At 41.7% G+C, this 21,242-nt stretch overlaps 1 protein-coding gene across 1 annotated transcript in view; it reads right to left on the bottom strand.

Moving 5' to 3' along the window:
• TBC1D31 (TBC1 domain family member 31) overlaps positions 1 to 21,242 on the bottom strand; it is a 670,562-nt gene that overhangs the window by 59,382 nt on the left and 589,938 nt on the right. Inside the window, exons 18-19 of the mRNA XM_078686822.1 lie at positions 11,048 to 11,188; positions 4,209 to 4,403 (exon numbers count right to left, since the gene is read on the bottom strand). Of these exons, the coding sequence (XP_078542948.1) occupies positions 4,209 to 4,403; positions 11,048 to 11,188 (336 nt within the window). The remainder of the gene's footprint in view (positions 1 to 4,208; positions 4,404 to 11,047; positions 11,189 to 21,242) is intronic.

Below are 21,242 nucleotides of genomic sequence, written 5' to 3' on the forward strand. Positions count from 1 at the left end.
TGAGTGGGCAAAGTGATCATCCCTCCTCATTTCAGAGTCTAACCTGTAGTGTTTCGCAAAAGTGTGGAGTGAAGCCCAAGTTGCCGTTTGCGAATGTCAATTACAGGGACATCTCTAGTCCAAGGGGAAGTAAAAGGCTTAGCACTAGTAGAATGAGAATGAGCCTTCAGTCGGTTCCTTGTTAGCAATGACATAGCAGATCTCGATGCACAGGACAATCCATCTGGACAATGTGCTCTTATGCACTGCTTTTCCTTTCATCCTGCCCACATAGCCAACAAACAGCGGATTATCCAGACGGAGATCACAAGTTCTGTCCACATAAAAGCTCACAGGCCGTTTAGGATCCAAAAGATGAAGCCTCTCCTCCTCTTTAGATGGATGCGAGGAGGATGGAATGTTGGAAGGGTGATAGGCTGGGCCCAGTGGAAGAGAGTGACCTGCTTTGGCAGGAATGCATCCCTGGTTCTCAGTGCCAACTGATCTGCATAGAAAGTCATGAAAGGAGGTTTCACACTTAATGCCTGCAATTCACTAACACGCCTGCATGACTTTACGGTCAACCAGAAAAATTGTTTTGAAAGTAAGCAACCTCAAAGGACAACTATGTAAGTGCTCAAACAGAGCAGCCATAAGGAAGGTTAGCACCTAATTAAGATCCCACTGAGGCATAATAAACGGACTGGGAAGGAACTTGTTAGTAAGTACCTTAATAAACCTTAACACGATAGCGGAATTAAAAAGGGATGGTTGGTCTGTTAAACAGAGGAATGCCGAAAGGGCAGACAAGTATACCTTATCTGTCGCAACCGCACAACCTTGCTATGCTAAGGCCAGTGCAAAGCACAAAATGTCAGAAAAATGGGCTTGGAATTTTTTTCACAGTGCTTTACATACTTCGCCCCATCTATAAACCAACTCGGTGGAGAGTCTTCTGCCTAATAGCATAACATCCACCACATTAGGAGGAATAGAAAAATAACTCAGGTTGCTCAGTTCAATCTCCAGTCTTGTAGGTGCAGGCTCTGGAGGTAGGGGTATAGAGCCTGCCCCTGCGGCTGCAAGTGGAGGTCTGCACAGTGAGGGAGACAGAGAGATGAAGAAGGTCTGAATACAATACACTTTGCAGCCAATGCGGAGCTATTAATATGGCTCAGCATGGTCTTGGCAAATCTTCCTCAGAACTTGAGGAATCAAAGGTAAGGGGGGAAATGCGTAAAACAGCTAAGGGCCCCCTGTCCAATTGAAATGCGCAAGTGTGCGTCCTCGAGTGGCAAATAGGTCTATCTGAGGGGTACCCCATAGCCAGAAAATATGTTGCACTACTTACAGATGGAGACCACACTCGTGATCGGCAGTAAAGCGCCAACAGACTTTCCGCTTGCCCGTTCAGAACTCTGGCCAAGTGATCTGCCATGATGCAGATCTGGTGGTCGTGAGCCCAGTACCAAACTCGCAGAGCCTTTCTGCAGAGAGGATACAAGCCCCATCCTCCCTGTTTGTTTATTTACCACATGGTGGTAGTATTGTCTGTTATGACTTTAACTGACTGCGAAGAAAAGGGAGGAAGGCCTTGAGAGCAGACGTATCGCCCGCAATTCCAGACGATTGATATGCAACAATCTTTCCTCTGGAGGCCAAAGACATTTGATCCCCAGATCCCTCAGATGAGTTCCCCACCCTAGAGTGGAGGCATCCGTAATCACTGTGGCCACCGATGGTAGAAGGTGAAACGGCTTCCCTTGATACAGGTTGCCAAACACACCCCACCATTGAATATCCACTGCTGTGTCGCTGGAGATCTTAACCAACTCTTTGAGATCTCAATTGTGTTGAAGCCACTGCCTGTGGAGGCATCAATGGAGGGCTCCAATATGCCAGCGTGCATGACTGTAAGAAGATGGCTCTCTATATCCTATACCAAAATGAGATAATACCAATGCTCTATTTTGTGGTAGTGTGGGAGAGCAGTTAGGCTTATCAGAGGGTAGTGTTACGCATTTGTTGTACACACAGTGGCAATAATAAGACACACTCTAAATGAGTAAATCAGAGATTAATTAAAAAAAAAATTATATTTATTTTGTAGAACCATAGAACTTTGTCATAGGTAAATACGTTTATCAATAGAAATACTTTTTGGTTTAAACAAAATGGACACAGTGTAATTTTCTTACTTTGCAATGTTAACCTATGGGAGGAAGAAAACATTCAGCATACATAGGGATAACATTGACTTACAAGACCGGTCTTCGGAAGTTAAGGTATTTATTGTGTAAGGTTCAGTTTAGCATCAACAGCGCACCACCAGCGGCACAGGGGCGGCCAAGTACAAGTTCAAGGTCAGGTGCCCAACAAAAATCAATGAGGATTGGGGGCAAATGGTCAGAGGCTGCTTACAAGTGAATAACAGCGGCTGGGGGGGGCCAGTCTCTGGGTGTTGAAGCAAGCACTGGACGGGGCACAAAGCAGCACCAACACTACACCACCAGGGGCACGCGGGCGGGTGCAGGGGGCCAACACAGCGTTGAGGGTCCAAAGTATAGCAATGGAGAAAACCAAAATCCGAACAAGGCTGTAGGTTGAGGCCAGTGAGGCCGGTCGAAGAAAACTTACAACTGCAGAGGTACATTGTGATGCTTGCGGACGTAGGGCCACCTTTTGGCCTCTTCACCAAGGCCCAGGACAAATGGACGGGTGCAAGGGGGCCTTTTGGTGTAGGAAACGGCTAACTGAAGCAGGTCGCCGTGGGGGAGAGGGAGTTCCGTGCAGAGGCTGCATGCAACGTTGAGAAGGCTAGGAGAGGTCAGCTTACGGTGGACTCGGGCTCTGGAGCAATGGGGAAACTTGCTGATACCAGTGGGAGACGTGGGGTGCAGAGGTGGAACCGGGGCAGGCATCGGCAGTTCTTTAGGTTGCACAGTTCTTACTTTAAAGATGGCTGCTTGGTGAGCAGGTCCACTGTTCTCAGGAATCTTGATCTTTGTTAAAGGCAGTTCAGTCTTCCCAGGCTTCTGGAGGCTGCTGGGCTGCAGTATGAGTCGTTTTTGGGGCTGGCGACAGGCCTGTAGGGCTGGGGCCAAGTCAGTTGGTCTCTGCTGGTGCGGGTCTGTAGTGTCTGGCTTTTCTTAGGTTGTCAGGGACTGAAGTTCAGGTCTCATGGGGGCAACCTAAATACTACATTAAGGGGCCTTTATCAGGGGTGCCAGGTAGAAGCCAATGGGCTACTTACCTTAAGGGTGACTACACCCTCAAAAAGCTCATCCCACGTTGGGGGTGGGCATACCCCTGATCCTGACTGTTGTAGTCCCACCATCTTCAAGATGGTAGGCACTGAAAAGTGTACCGCACCTCGCCTCCAGGACCACGTTAAAATTTTTTAACAAAGATAAGCTTTACCGACATTTTTTTTTTAATAACCCAAGGTTCATGTCTTAATTTAGCATTAATTTATTTAAAAGAGGCATAGAAAGGTTGCTCACCAGGACCCACCTAACCCAGTCAGTAAATGAAAAATGACGTGGTCATCCCTGAAATTAAAATCCTCTAGCAACTCTGAATAATATTTAAACTATTTGACACCCAAACTGAATTTACTTATTTATCTATCTATTTGGCAGATAATGTATTTAGAACAGAGATGCTCTACAAGAGAAAAATGCCCTACACAGAAATTAAAACAAAGTCAAAGTAGACAGCGTCGTTTTATCAGAGAAAACAGACATACATATAAATAGAAGTCTGTGGCTGCGAATTTGGACATATAGGTATTGCTTGGGGACTACGTGTGTAAGATAAGAGACTAACTGGATGGCTTCTGTGAAGAGAGTATTTATGAATGAAACTACCCAATTCCTGAAGAATGAGGCTGGCAACATAAACCAATCTAAAAACTAACTATGAACTTCTCACACCATGGCTCATTTGAGATATTAAATACCACAACATTCGTTATAATTAAATACTGCTTTTTGGGCTACAGGGCATTTATTAAAACCAAACCTGAAACAAGAGAAACATGTCTATGATGTGGCTCCTTAAGTCCCACCTTAGTGGTAGCAATTCTTAGGGTGGAGGTTGTGAAAGAAGTTAAAGGGACCCGTCTAAACCGACCTGTCCAGTGAGTGTTTACCCAAAAGATGAACAGTGGTGGGGTTGGATTAAGTATATACAATAGTATGAGTGATTCAACTGCGTTTAGCACTCACTTTTTTTAGTTCCACTTCTTTCATGACATTTAGCAGCTCTTTTTCTTTGGCTCTGTTGGTATCAGTGAGGTTCATCAATTCTTCATAATGATCCCCACGGTCCAAGTCATCGCACTGTTGTTTGTGCAAAGCCTTGATTTTCCATTCAGCTTCAGCACGCATTTGATCAGCTTGCACTAAACTTTCCTCAAGCGCCTAGAACAGAAACACATTTTTTATTACCACACACTATCAAATTTCAATTCTCCTAAAGAGTGCAGACTTTGTGACTTGTAGGGAGAGACTAAATACTATGCTTTACCTCATTAGAACAAGAATTGCCCAGTTCACAGTGGTGCCCGTCATCATAGAGTAAGTTCCAACAATCTTTTATCAGCTACCAGAGATCCTCTACTCGAGTCACCCTGATCAGAATAGATTGCAAGCATTTCCTAACGCAAAGAGTCCAAACCATTGCTTGAATCTGTGAACATGTGCAATACCCAGAGTTAACAGTTATATTTGGCCTGATCCTTTCCTCATGCACCTTGACTTCTCATCGCTCCCTCACCACCCTCAGGTCTACCCCAATCAACCTTCTTTATGCTCACCCATGCAAGAATCCACACCCGGTTCCAACTTCCCATCTAGTCTCCATCAGTCTTCCTCAAACCCCTCACTCCCACCTGCTCCTGGCAGCAGCTCTACTCCACTATCTGCCACCAAAACCAGTGGTCCCTCTCAGCTCAGCCTCTCCACCCTCCCAAACCCACCACTTGAGCCATCACATTTTGCCACCTCATCTCTATCCACCATTTACCTACCCTAAGCTCTACCTTCTGGCCACAATCAGACTACAACTATTCACCTCCCTCCTCCTGATGCTTTCCCCTCCATATCGCTCCTTCAAGTCTAATCCCTGTGAGTATGCCTTATGCCCACTAACCTGGACTGAAGCATATATCAGTAACCCACTCTTGTTTCCCCATCATCTATCCTTGCTCTTGAGGTCTTCCTCATCATGCCTGTTGTCTGCAGGGTGCTGCTTTGTTCCGAGCCGTAGGAAGTCTTTTCTGGAACAACACCTATGACGAGCTACAGCATGGCTTACTGGGTGAACTTGCAAGCAGGGCAATATAGGACCCCACTGGGGCACAGAATAGATCTTCAATGCGCTGGTACAGGAGTTTCACGAGAGTACCTAACTGGTGCAGTTACCCTCGCAGTGTGAAAGTGGCCCAGGCACATAGAATCCCTCCTAACTGTACACTTGTACAGAGCTTTTATAGGCAGAGGGATTCAGATAGTACGTAATAAAGTGCCTATTCACAAGTTGCAGCATAAGACCTAAGTAGGCAAAGAGTCCTCTTTAATGCGGTCACTCAGCAGCATCAAAATTTACCGAACCCTTCCAGTAGCTGTGCGCACTGGCCTAACCTGCTGGGCATGTCAATAGAAACTGCTGCGGACATGAGAATAATTTTTCAAACATGAAAAAGCAAAGCGAAATCCTAACATGTTGAATCCCACTGTGGCCATGGCCATGAGAGTTATGCAAATTAAATCACTTTGCAGTTTTTAACAAATGTATTTGAATCCTTAATAAGCACTTTGCTCCAGTGAGAAGATCAATATATGGAGGGCTCATTGTTTTTCCATGCAGTGTTTGGATAGATTAAAGCAACTGATTTAGCAACCCATTAAGTCAGGATCACTAAAGAAGACGTTGCATACCAAGGATTGCTAATCTTTACTCAACCCAAACTCATTCTTCAACACCTAACAAGATTGTACATTTCCATTCCTCACATCGCTCAAGCAACTGATACCACACATTTTCCTTCAAACATAACAAAATAAATATACTTATATTCCTAATGACAAATACTCCAAAACTCAACTCCAGATTAGCCCCTAAAATAATCCTCAAATTTCTCATTCAACGTGACGTTCGCTTGTTCAGCACCTCACAGACCTCGAGATTACACAGGCTATACTGATTACGTCACAGCTACAACCTGACTCACCCCCATATCCAGAAATATATTGGTCTCTTCTTCTGCCAGTACTCTTTCTGTTGCCTTACTTCCAACTCCGTTCTGACACTCTTTTTGCTTCAAATCTTCCCACCTCCATTTTCTTAGCGGATTTCAAAACTCTAATCACTTTCTGTGTATTCGACCAACCTGTCAAACCTTTCCTTACCAACTCGGGTATGTTAACCCTGACCATTTGACCCACCCAAATGTTTGGCCATTTATCACATGCAACCCACAACTCTTATACAAATAATTGTTGATTTTCTTCTGGTACTTCTTGACTTTTTTCTCTACCTTCATCATCTTTCCCCAAATTCCACTCAACCTCCGGTCTTCGAATCAACCAGCGAGGTAGCAACTTAGTAGTAGGTTTAAGCTCTCCCAACAATTCAAAAGGGTATTTCTTAGTAAATATGTTAAACGCAATCTTATTTGACAAAGTTGCTTCCTGCAGCATAACACAACATGTAATGCAAACTGCATAGACTCCTTAGCTACTCTACTAAATAGTTTGACACCACATTGTCCTCTGGTTTGTTCAATACCACCCTAGAATGTTTCGCACTACTTTTTATTAAGCAATCCCGTATTTTACACTAAAGAAATTGCACTCCATGATGGGAAATCTGATTTACGGAATGCGATGGAATGAATAGATCTTCTAGGAAATGTATCACTATTTCAGGATTTACACTACCTACCATTCCAACCTCTGGCCAGTTGGTATTATAATCCACAGGGGCAATAACAAAATATTCTCTCAGGAGGTAATGAAGACGGACTAATAATATCAATGACCAACTTCCTATACAGACCAGCAGGTACCTTGACTGGGCTACCAGGACCACTAGACGCATTTCAGGCTTATCACTTTTGTCCCAAACTTCACATTCTCTCATAAATTGACAGATGCGTCAATACAAGGCCACCAAAAGTATTCCTTAGTTTTTCTCTTTGTGCCACATATGCCACAATTTCCATCATGACACATATTAATGATCTCAGAATGTAAACCGCTAGGCAAAATCATTTCATCTTTTTTTGTTGTTGTAGTTTTATATAGCGCAAACTTGACCCGAAGGTATCAGAGCGCATTACATGAGCACTAGTTGTGCTACACAAGGATACATTGATTTTTGTTAGGCACGGGGAGATTAAGTGATTTGCGAAGCACAGGATTTTGAGTGTCCCTCCTGAAACTCAAACCTGGTTCCCCAAATTCGAGATCAACCGCTCTAGCTGTTAGGCTACATCCTCTCCCCAATCTTTCATGATGATATCTTCACACACCATCAGTTGCTCTTTCACCTTGCCATAGCTCTGACATTCACTTTGCAGATCTTTTTTATCTGGACATTCTTTCTCTAAAAATGTTTTTCATCATTCAAATTGTCATTTTTCTTCACTTTTCTGATCCAGCCTTATTCTAATAAGTCTTTGTCATGGAGTCGTTCCAAATCATTCTTAAGATCTTTAAATGTAGCACTTACCATGCTTAACACAGATTTTTAGCTTAGGTGTTTTAAGCCACTCTCTTAGTTACATTGGCCATGCCCCTTTATAAGACCCCCCCAGTTCTTTCATCCTACTTAAAGCCCTGGTTTGGTGCACTCCTTTTTTACATTGAATGGTCCTACGCTGTGCCTTGTTGTTGCCTGCCTCTGCTTGTTTGTGCGGCGTGCCATCGTTCTTTACAGCCAATGGCCATCATGCATACCTATAATGGTCGGTCATCAGGCTAAAGCAGACTCTACCATTTATTTACACGCATGGTAAGAGCCATCCCAGCGGCCGAGTGGAGAAGACGAGTGTCGCTTTTTAAAATGCACAGATTAAAAGGCTAACAAAGCTACTTTATAAGTGGGAGCAGGTTTCAGTGGGGGAATTAAATTAAACCTGCATACTTGTTGTTCCACTTAGGATAATGTGCGTCACGGCTACACATTTATAAGGTTCCAAAGGCGAGCCCTATTAGCTAGGTAAATGCTTGCTTCCTAGATTGCTGCAGGTCACATGTATGCCCCAGACCTAAGGAGCACTGTGATAATTACTGTGCTGTGATGACTACCATAGATTTGTAATTTAGAGTTGGTTTTCATGGCACAGTAAACCTTGTATGTGTGTGTGTGTGTGTGTGTGTTTGTTGTTGTTTTGTTTTAACCAAGGCCTTCGTCTTAATCTAATCATAGAAAGCCTTCACAAGAAATATGATACGTACTTCTGAGAGTACCGACTTGGACTTGCTGACATGTATATTTGTCTGTCTTGGAGAGCGCTACACTCGGGACAAAAGTCATTTATGTATATGTACACATAAAGACACACATTCATTCATTCAGTGGGCCACTGCACAACTGCAGCCTAACGTTTCCAGAGATGCCATGTCTGTTTTAGGAGATCACAATAGCTAGTAAAAGTGCAATCTTGTATCATTGATACACATTCCTGTTTGCATCGCAGGACGTCAAAAATGAAAACGTTTAATTGAAATTTAAACGCACAAATCGATGGTTGCACCTCAGCGCGCGCACGCCCTCCAGTCCAGTCCCCACTTAGCACCCTTCTGTAGACAAGAACGTTTATTTTCAGTCGTAGCAATCCAGGAGGATGTGCACACACGCTACACCCAGACCTGTAAAACACATTATATATATATATATATATATATATATATATATATATATATATATATATATATTCAAGAGCAATGCGCCACGCATATATATATATATATATATATGTGTGTGTGTGTGTATAAGTATATGCATATATATAAGTATGTATATATATGTATAAGTATATATGTATATGTATAAAAGTATATGCATATATATATATATGTATATATATATATGTATGTATATGTATGTATATAAATATATATATAATTATTTTTTTAACCAATGAACCTGCGCATAGGAGGTCACTCCACAGTGCCTTAGTACAATTTTTAATCACTCATTTAGTATGCACACCCCCAGTGGGCGTGTACAATTGCCTTGTGGGACATTGAGCCTCGTGGTGCGCTATGATTCTTTCCTTTGGTAAGGTCATTAAACTGCAGTCTCGCAGGCTGGTTTCTTTTCTCCCCAGCCTGAGACGGTGCTCCTCCCCACTGCTGGCTGCAGTGTGAAATCTTTTAACCAATGTGCCTGCGCATAGGAGGTCACTCCACGGTGCCTTAGTACAATGCAGCCTGTTCGCTTTGTCCATATTTAATTATTTCATGCAGACGCGTTTCAGGATACCAGGGAGAAAAGAAACCAGCCTGCGAGTCTGCAATTTGGAACTTTCTGAACGTGAAAAGCACAGCGCCATGCTAACTAAGCCTGCTGCCTTGGTCTCCATTACCTACTAAGGTGAATAATGGTTTTGAAATGCAAGCAAGATTAATGACCTTACCAAAGGAAAGAATCATAGCGCACCACGAGACTCAATGTCCCACAAGGCAATTGTACACGCCCACTGGGGGCGTGCATACTAAATGAGTGATTAAAAATCGAGAAAAGTACAAGGTGGTGCACTTTTCATTTACTTGCCTGCTGCCCATGAAGAAGGGATTGGTATCCTGAAACGCGTCGGCATGAAATAATTAAATATGGACAAAGCGAACAGGCTGCATTGTACTAAGGCACTTAATAATTGAACTCATGCTATGATGGTCTTTGTTGCAGCCCAATATACCGGAGGTTTGCAGATGGGGAGTGCATCCTAAAGCTTGGAGCATTATATATATATATATATATATATATATATATATATATATATATATATATATATATATATATATATATATATATATATATATATATATATCTCGAGAGAGATTGTCAAACATTGCAGAAGATCTGGAGAATCTCTACACAGACACACCACACTTCCACTCTGATGACCGTGTGTCAGGGAAGCAGAAGAGAAATGTAAACAGTAGTAAACATACGTCCCAATTCTGAAGTTTCTGGTTAGTACAGGCTTTGTGTCTTTCTTTGACAAATCACCGCTCTGAGCATGTATTCTTCCATTATTGATAGTCAAAATATATCATATTTCAACTTGCTCGGCTATTTGGGGCGAAGGGTAATACGCCTTGAATTATGCTAAGAAATATTCATTCCAAGTACAGTGGAGCGCAGATTAAGATCTGGGCACTACCTTATTCGTTCTACTCCTGAACCGGGTAGGGATGGGCTGGGCATGGGGGTATGGACACGTGTAAAAATGGTGGGCAACATAAAGATGGGACCTATAGAAAATGTTGGAGCAACCAGTCAGAATGTTTCTGTTTCAGATCTCCTTTAGCTGTCTGTTGCCAAAGATCACTGTGAACAGTGCAATCTATAGAGCGGGCTTTGGGCCAGGCCCCATATTCATGGCTGCATAACATTCTGGTCTATTTCACTTCCTCCTCCCAGTTCGACAGCTTTTTCCCCTGTTCTCGGGTTCAACTTGCCCAGGTGCGTTTCTGTCTCACAGTATTCTGATTGAATAGAGCATGTCTCCAATACTGGCGTTATTGCATTGCCGTGCATATTAAAGGCTATTCTATACCTGATCCCTCTTTCTCCTCCCCCTCTTTTCTCTTCGTTAAAAACTTCCCAGGTGAGGCCTATTGACTTTGCCAGTGCTCGCTTCAAATACTTGTACGTGTTGCATGAATACTTTCCTTTCGTTGGGTAGATAGCGGTCGAGCCTGGGAAAGGAAGATTTGTCAAAATTGGTGTTCAATAAGCCGGTCTTCTAAAACATACAATTGTATTAGACTGGTAAATCACAAAAGCCTTTTCACACAAGACAAACTGTATAAATGGCCATTTTTCTGACCTTCTGAATTTCAAAGTTCTCTGTCCCACCAGCTTCCATCAAACGCCGAAACATTTGCTCTTCGAGTTCAGACTTTTTTCGATTAGCATCCAGCACTCCTTTTACGTCCTGAGTCCTAGTTTCATGATCTTTGGAAAGTTGCTTGGAAAAATGGGCCAAAGTAATATTATTAAATTATTGCAATACTTATATTCATTCGGCTGTTATCTATTACTATGACAAATTAGCAATCAAATAAGTAAAGTCTTGCTCCTGAGTGACAACATGGGTTTCACATATATCTCCATAGTTTACACCTTCATATACATTCGCGACCCTTTGCTCTGTAATATTTCAATGTCAAAAGTGCATTTAAATATCTACCAATACCAGGGGGAGAATCCCAAATTTATTAAGGTAAATAAAAACGGAAGCAAGAGTAGTCACATATATACCGTAGCAATAATAAATTCATCCGCTGTATGTAAAAATTTGACAGAAATGTGGACTAGCAAAAGTGTTAGACCTGACAGCCTTAGGGTGGTCTTCCCCCGAACATTTTGCCTGCTTGCCTCCAATCCTGCTGAATTCTTTTTGTTGGCCTTAGGACTCTGAACACTTTACCACTGCCAACCATTGCTAAATTGCATGTGTTCTGACCTAAAACATGGTTTGATTGACTTATCCACAATTGACAAATTTAATGTATCTGTAAGTCCCTAGTAGAGTGCACTACCTGTGCCCAGGGCGTGTAAATTAAACGCTACTAGTGGGCCTGAAGCACTGATTGTGCCACTCACACAAGTAGCACATTAAATATGTCCCAAGCCTGCCACTGTTGAACCTGTGTGTGCAGTTTACACTGCCATGTCGACTGGGCATTTAAAACTTCTTGCCAAGCCTTAAACTTCACTTTTGTTACATATATAAGTCACACCTACGGTAGGCCCTAGGTAGCCCATAGGACAGTGTGCTGTGTAATCAAAAGGTAGGACACGTACTTCTAAGTTTTGCACGTCTTGGTAGTGAAACACACCCACGTTTATTTTTCACTACTGAGGCCTACCCCTCTGATAGGTTAACATTAGGAATTCCTTTTTACACTTATTAAGGTATAATTCCGGATTGAGAAGAAATACATCCGTCATGTTTCACATCATTGGAATGGTAGTGATAAATCAACTTTACTGGTAAAACTGAATTTATCACTACACTTTCAAAAATGACCCTTTTAGAAATGACCCTTTTAGAAAGATTCTTTATGCAACAGGGCAACCCAATCTTCACTCAAAGAACTGGGTAATACAACGTACAAAAAAGTGTTCCTAGAGGAATTATTTATACTCAATTCAACAATATGTTGGTCAGTGCAATGATCCTGTGATGTATTCCTATAGGTACTGTATCGATTCCCCTATTCCTGACCCTGGTTTGGTTAATAATTAACTAGCAGCCATCCAACGGTGCAAAAACCGTTATCTGATTAAGCCACACCATGGCACAGAAGCGCGTTATCTGATTAGGTCATAACGCATGCCATCTAATTAGACAAGCGATATTCCTCCAGCCCCTGATAAGGCATACGGAGTTCTCAAAACAAATCAAACCTACAGCGACCTGGGAAATTCCCATAGCCATTGTTTTGATTTCACCGAGAACTTCAGCAAAAGAATGTGCGAACGAGCCCGTTCATATGACATCCTTATTGACGTATATATGTCCATCCTTACGTCAATCTCGGCACCTTTCAGGTATAAATATTACCGACATTGCCTTAAGCAAACACATGCGGTGGTGACGAGATCGGAGCAGCGAGACGTGCTGAGGAGCCCAGCAGAGAGCGAAGCCCACAGACGCTGCCCCGCCTTCCTGACGCGCTGAGAACGAGACGCTGCCTTTCTCCTGCCGAGAAATCCAGCTCCGGCGCTTCCAAGCAGCCCTCGCAGGCAGCTGGAATATCAAGACCTGGGATAAGAGATACCAGCCCTCCATCATTCTAGATCTCAGGTACAGAACTGAATAACCCCTTGCAGAGAATTCTCGAATCAGTCCCTTGGCAAAACAAACTTAACTTAAACTGCTACTTATCTACTCCCGCCCACGTATTAGGCTTAGGTCAGGTACACTGGGGTAGGCGTGGTTAGAAGCACCAGTTGAGTATGATTAGTCAAATGTATATATGTATGTATCTATTTTATCCATTTTAAAGTATCATATGGCTCAGAAACCATATCAATGCTTTTACAGTATTATTTTATAATTCTGTCTCTACTGTATGCACTTTACTTAACTACAAGTATTGCAATAATAGCGATTCATTTCTCTTGTATGAGAAAAGAGACTGATCAATAAATAACATCTTTTATTGAACCACGGCCATCTCTTATTTCTCTACAAACTGGTGAAACTAAGAATGCACGTACTGACTGAGTAAAATAAGTTGTCTATTGTTTTCACACGACTCTAGAGATACATTCTTGATTAGGGGAGAGCAAAGTTGTCATGTTCTATGGTTGTCAGAAACTAAATCCCTTCTTGTCTATCCAGGGAGGTTAAAATCCTCCTTGCCTATTCGAGAAAGTTTCTAGTGAACTCTGAGCTAGCTGGCAAACACAAAACTTTAAGTCTAATATCGTCGGTAGAAGACCTAGTTAACCTCTGCCCTAGGTCTATACTATTGAAGATATTATTCCAATGCGCAGAGCCTATTGGGATAATAGGAACTACACTACATGGCGCCCAACGTTTGGATAGGCGATAAAACTAACGCAAGACATTAGAGTAACTCAGTCGTGCTTTTTCACACAGAACCCCTTTTTTCCCATAATGCTCCAAAGACGTCTGGAGTGGGTGAAAGGTCATATCCGCCAAACCTCGCAGGAGGAGACTCCTATGTATGGTTCTTGGTTTATTCGACGTTGAAGGATACACTGTTCCAAAATATTGTGCATCTAATCTTTATATTCCGTGGAAACTTGATCTGCAAACAAACAGAATAACCTTCCTGTCAGTAAAATGACAGAAAGTGAAGAAGAAAGGGAGACAGTTAGACTAGCAGCTGAACTCCTAGTAGCAGACAATACTCTGCTGGAAAATGACCCAGATGCAATACTCATCCCGGTCAACATAAGGAAATCTATAACCCTAAAACTTATAGAAAATGGACTGACACCAAGAGGTGGTACAGTCATATTCGTAATTGAGGCACACGAATATCGGCAGACAGAGGTATTCTATTCATGGATAAACTTTCCAGCAGCAAACGCTGTAACAAAGGACTTCCACTATTACAAAATAGAGGAACCTCCTAGTGAGTACACTCCTTTCGAGGAGGTGGAAATACCACTCAAATTCCAAAAGCATCTGCTCTTGTTTAATGGCGCCCTAAAACATAATAATCACATCACCAGGCTCGGTCCACTAGGTAGACCAGGAGCAACGTGGCCGGTCCTAGCCGGATACACACCACATCCAGACATTGAAGAAATGCCTGCACCAGAACTTTTAGCACAGCTAAAACAATTAATAAAAATACATAGACAATTAGTCCAATATGTAATGCGGACTTCAACAATCCAACCAGCAATTAAAATTCCACAGCTGACCAGTCATCAGGGGAACACAAATAAAATTACACCACAGAACATACAGTCCTGTCTAGGTAAGGTACCCGCAAAACGGGAACAAATTCCTTTCTGGCTAGCTCAAAAAATAACTCAAATAGAGGCGGTGTTTCCAGATACCACCCCTGTTGAGAAACATAGGATTCTGACTATCTGTCTTCCAATGGGAATCGCACCACATGTGGAGGATTGCGACACTTGGGGAACAGTCTTTGCTTCCATTTACACAAAAACACATGGTGTACCATCCATGTCAGTAATACCAGATGTGCTAAAACAGATTCAAGATGAATACGGTCCAGAACCCGCTTTAACTCTCGGTATGAAACTACTGAAAGACTTCAAGCAGGTCTCTGCAATATTATTAGCCAACATAAAGGGAGAAGCAGCAAATGTGGCGATTCGCCAGAGGTTAAAAGAGACAAATATAGCAGACCAACCATCGGAAATTGCCAGAATCATAGAAAAATCCTATGAAGAACTAGGAAGAGATAGTTTGGGTGGAATACCAGTGAAACCCCAACTAGTTGAAAGTCCTGAAAAGGTATTTATAAAAAATAATTTAAACACTCAAAAAAAGAGCTGGGATGGAAATAAGCAATCCAATCCTAAAGAAAAAAGATTCCAGTCCAGAGGAAGGTCTCCTTGGCGGAGAGAAAGATCTCCCGACCAAGTACGCAAGTCTCCCCAACGGGAGCCCTCTGTGAAAAAAAACAACCTTAGAAATAGGGATAATATAAAGAAACCTGATAGATATCAAGATATTGATACACGTCCCTCTCAATCTTTTCAGACTTCCTCGCAGAAATCGGAAATAAGAGGACGATCAGAACTAAGGGAAGAGCACGTCAAGTCCAAAGACAAAGAACCTGCTCATCTGAATAAAAAATTACAATTTCCAAAAAAGAAGGTAGCCAGTATTAAAGTAATCAACAATGCCGAGAATACTGAGGACACAGCTGAAAAACGGAGAATGGGCTCAGACAATGCTAGACAGCGCAGCAGAAGTGAGCATAGCTCGCAAAATCCTTATGAATCATCTGGAGACAGTGGACACGAATGAATACATTCAGGTGGAAACTGCAGATACCAGAGTTAGCAAACCTCATAAAATATATGAAATAACATTGCGTATAGAGGGGGATAAGACTAGAAAAATAAGGGGACTATTTTGGGATAATCTGTCCAAGGGCTATGACATCCTTCTAGCTGAACAAGACTGGCCTCCAGAGTTTGTCAGGGAGTGCCCACATGGCGAAGAAATAATTATGCCTGCCTTCTCAAACCATATTCCAATTCATAAAAAATATACACTTGCAAGAAAGTGGGCAGTAGCTCAAGCCCCTGCCTTATATAAAAATCATGTGGGATGGGATGAGGACTCTCCTCCTCACAAAATCCAGTTAAAATCACAACCTACTGCACAGAGGCAGTACCCGATTAAGCAAGAAGCTAAAAAACAGGTAAAAGAAATCCTAGATCAACTTGAATATCAGGGGGTGATTGAAACCTGCACCTCACAAATGAACAACCCTTTGTTTCCTGTCTCCAAGCCAGACAATTCATATCGTCTTGTTTTGGACTACAGACACCTTAACTCATGTTGCAAAACATTTGCAGTACAAAACTCGCACAGTGCTGCACTAATGAATAACATAGTGCGCAAAAAATACAAAACAACCTTAGACATTTCTAATGGTTTCTTTTGTCAAAATATAGCACCAGAGAGCAGATATTTGACGGCGTTCTCAATAAATGGCACGCAAAAGAATTTCTGTCGTTTGCCCCAGGGGTTCAAGAACAGCCCAGGGTTATTCTCAGCGAGGGTAACAGAGTTACTACAAACCTATGATGACGAGGCATTATCTTATGTCGACGACATCTATCTAACAGACGATGACTTGGATACTCACTTGAAGAGAGTGAACACCATAATACTTGGGTTCGCAGCAGAGGGTTACAAATTTAACTTTAAAAAGTCAAGAATTGCCCATCTAACAGTCCTGTTTTTAGGATATGAACTATCAAGTGAAGGCAAAAGCCTGGCTGACAATTTCCTAGAGAAATGTGCTGTAATCCAAGCACCCAGAACACTAAAAAACCTACAATCAATTCTAGGCTTCCTGAATTTCGGAAGAACTTATATTATAAATTATGCAGAAAGGGTCAAACCCCTTTATGATCTAATAAAACCAGATTTTAAAAGAATCAATTGGACTCAATTCAATTCAATTCAAGAATCTTTATTCGGTGATTAAAAAACACCATAAAAGCACACTCAAATATACATAGTAAAAAATCATTAAACATTTCAAGATTCTTTGTACAGTAAATTTACAAAACATAATACAATAATATATCCATAATTCACACTTAAAAGTTAGGATAAAAACATTTCAATCTTCTCCTCTAGTAAGCCTTAAACGGAGTGCTACCTTGATAAAATTCATAATGCTACACAGTATTAATGGTTCCGTAGCTTTCTGTAAGAATACTAGTGCCTCCCTAACGTGGACCAGATTAGCTTTTTTCAAAAGGTTTACAAGGTATCTGCGTCTGGGCATTGAGTAAAAGGGACAGAGTAAAACAAAGTGAAGGGAGTCCTGCGGAGACCTATTGTCGCAGCCGCAGGACCCCTTCTGTTCTATTGATGTAGCAAATCCCGCTGGTGATGCCAGCATAAATGGGAGTAGGTTCAATCTGAAACGGCACATCAAGAACCTGTCCTGTGCATTATGCATGAGGTACAAGTATGGCTCCATACCTTCCACACTCTTCACTAGGTGATGGGCCCTCACTGTCTTTTTGCACCCTTCAGCCTCATCTCTGCGTAGGTTTTTCCGCTCTAGAAAAATTCTCCCTACCTGCAGTTTGTTCTGGGCTACAATAGTTGCAGGGTGAGTAAACAGGTTCCCAAAGCCTAGCTCCTCTAGGGTATTCTTCACATAAAGGAGCCAGGGGATGCGCATACACTTGTCCCTCTCTAGGCAGTCCGATAAAATTTCTCTACTTAGTGGACTCAAAAACACACAGAAATTTTGAGATCTTTACAAACAGACATGTTAATTAAAACAAAATTACAAACACGTGACAACACACGCAACCTTGTGATTCGAGTCATCCCAGGAAGATGCGGATTCACATACCTGACCTCTAATGAGGGAGAGAAGGTACCAATAGCATACAAATCACATTTGTACACAAAAGCTGAAAAAAGGTTCAGCATTAAGGAAAACATTGTTCATGCGGTTCAAACAGCTGTAGAAAAAGAAAAATACCAAGCAGACGGTAGACAGGTTACAGTCAGAACAGCAGAATCAGCTTTTGAGGCATTAACAACACCATGTAATTTACCGACAACTGCACTAAATCCAGAATGGATACAATGGGTAAATTCTGTTGCTACAGACAAAGTAAAATACTATTTTGACCCGGAAATGAAAGAATTAAAATATCTAGAATATGAGAAAGAATACCCTCTGCCAATCGACATTCTGCCTTTACGACAGTACGCCTGTGTAATACATACAGACGGGCATGCTCAACCCTCAGTTTGGGGAGAGCTGGCTTACAAGGCCACATGCGAAATTGTAAAAGAAGTGTGGCGCGGAGGTAAATTAAGACCTCTACTTACAAAAACACACTCAGTGGAAAATAATTCAGAACAACAAACTGAAATAATAGCGTTAAAAATGGCGCTAGATAATGCCGATCGCGAATTCCCGACACTTATTGTGTGCGATTCGTATTACTGCGTCAAATCATACAATAACGATTTACAGAAATGGATTCAAAACGGTTATAAAGATGACACAGGTGCAACAATAAAGCAAAAAGTGCTTTGGGAACAAGTAGTTCTTTTACAGAAAGAACTACCAAAAACTCACGTGATACATTCACTGAGTCATCAGCGTGATGGCGTTCACGTTGCAGGGAATTCATTGGCTGAGACAGCCACAGCGGTAGCAACTAAACCGGCTTCCGTAGCTACAAAAAAGCGTACAGTAAAACACATTGACGGTGAAACTGTGCTGGCGGTGAAAACGTCATCAAAAGGCGACTGCTCGGCGCTACCGATCAATTATCCACTCAATTATACATACATAATCGATGCAAACTCAGTCCCTTTTGCTCGAATCCCTGGAGTGGGGGATAGAGTGATTCCAAACACGGACAGGAGAGGCTTGTTAATAGCAGACGCACATATGGGTGAGGGTCTCAGACACCTTAAGCTAAAAGATTCTCTGGTAGAATTACAATCAGTGTACTGGTGGCCAGGCATGAGCCTGCATCATCACATTTTTGTAAAAAACTGCCCAGACTGCAATAGAGATCGCAGTGGCGAGCGGGGAGGACTATTGCCATGGCATTTCACTCCAGATGAACAATAACAATAAGAAAGCCCCCATCATGGAAAAAAAAAAAAAGCGTTATATTAACATAAAAAGACTAATTTTCACTTGTAATGTAGACCCCAGCGCTCGGCTGACGTCTGGACTGTTATAAAAGGATTTGCGAGTCTATAATGGCATATACGCTAGGAGCATGCTATGTTTTGACTAATGTATTCCTTTTAGCCTTCAAGCTTATGGGGAAGCATGGCCAAATGAGCATAGCATAGCGGGACTCTTCTCACTTCCTTCCTGAGGGATACGGGATGGTGTAAAGAAAAAACCAAGACATAAAGCAATCTATAACGGAAAAGGTATTAGGTTCGGGTGCTGGGTGGGTCAAACATCTAATAAGTGTCCAACGTAGTCTAAATAACCTGCCAAGGAATTCTCTGAAAGGGTTCAGTCCGTACGAACTATTGTTCGGGACTAGAATGATGATCCAAGATCTTGATAGTCAGACTTCAGTGGTTAAAGACAAAAGCTTTGATATCAAAGATCGTTTGGCTATTTTACAGGACTTAAATGAAACAAGAAAAGACCTGAGCAACATAAAACTGAAACAACAGCCAACAACCACTGAAGAGAAACCACCTGTCCCAGCAAGGCCTGTCTGGATTCCAAAAGTCGGGGATCTAGTCAGAGAGAAGATCGCGGTAAAGAAGGAATTTGGGCCTTCTTACAGAAAAGCAGTTCCTGTCTTGTCTGTCAACGGGACAAGATCAGTAGTACTACCGCCCCTTGCTGGTAAAAAGGAGAACCGAGTTGTATCCATCGACCTGGTTAAACCACAATCATGTGGCTGATAACAAACAGTAGGCCAAGTGGACTCCCAAGAAGTAGCAGAACACCAATGTTTGCTACGAATACAGAGGCTCAAACTGGAAGACTGATCACATTTGGAAAATCTACAGTGAATCAACAAGGACTATGCAACAAAGCAATGGAACTTGAACCTCTTAAAACCCAAATTAAAACTTTTCATCAAGAAACAACAACCTATGATGATGTAACTGCAGACTTTGCTAATGAAACAAAGCAAAATCCAAAAACAATTGGAACAATTGACAGAACAGCATCCGGCTACTTCATCAACTTCGATGATTCATCTGAAGACCTGAGTGAAGCAAAAAAACAGCCATCAACAAAAACTTTTAAAGACAAAGCTAAGGAACTTTTTCAACAGCTGAAAGAAACCTATCTGATCTCTCCATGGATTGAATTTTGGGTGGCCTTCGGTGCATTTATCCTCATTCTTTGGCTCATCTTAGTACTATATTTGGGACATTTCATTGAAGGGAAATATGCTAAAATGGACACAGCAAGCCAGAAAATCAACTTGGTCCTTAAACCACACACATCTTCACACATCGAGAAAAGAGAACTTTCTTCAGTAAACTTCACAGCCAATCCTATACCAGGCGGTGTAGCATGGGACAAAACTGATTATGAAATCTATGGTCCGGTTGAAATCCTGAAGTATCCACACCAATTCAAGATCTCATTGAGTGACTTTGTAAAACCAAGCTCATTTGCGGATGATTGGGACTTTGAAAGTATTAATGATATGATGTCTGATCTTGTGATGTCTGCTAAATTTACAGAACATGATTATTTGCAGGGTTCGTCTAATTATGATCAGATGTTCTGCTACAACCATTATGGTAACTATTGTCTACATAAATCTGCTCAACCTAGAAATGTTTTAAATTATAACCAATGGGAACATTGTGCTACTCCTCCAAAAGATAGCTCGAAAACATTTTATGATAAATATTCATACTTTTCAGGGTTTAACACAAGTAATGCAGAAACATTTTATTTCAAATTGTCAAATAAGACAGGTATGAAGACCATGCTTACAAACACAAAATTGATATATTCCGATTCATTCTTTGAACAAATGAATACATTTGGGTTTGATTTCTGGAACAATAATATTGAAACAAAAACTGTTTGGGGTACAAGAGATTGGCAAGTACAAGGTATAGAATCATTGTTTAGAGCCTGCATGATCCCAGAACAAATTATATTTTTGAAGGACACTATTCAACAAACTACCTGTCTTGGCTTAGCCAAAATCAAAGATTTGAACAAACCGTCTATTCCAAAGTGAACAGTAATAGCTCTATAGTTGTTGAGATAGACGTAAACCATATATTAAACCAAAACAGAACACATCCTGAATGGAAAAAATGGTTG

The sequence above is a fragment of the Lissotriton helveticus genome, chromosome 4_1, assembly GCF_964261635.1.
Source record: "Lissotriton helveticus chromosome 4_1, aLisHel1.1, whole genome shotgun sequence".
Lineage (NCBI taxonomy): Eukaryota > Metazoa > Chordata > Amphibia > Caudata > Salamandridae > Lissotriton > Lissotriton helveticus.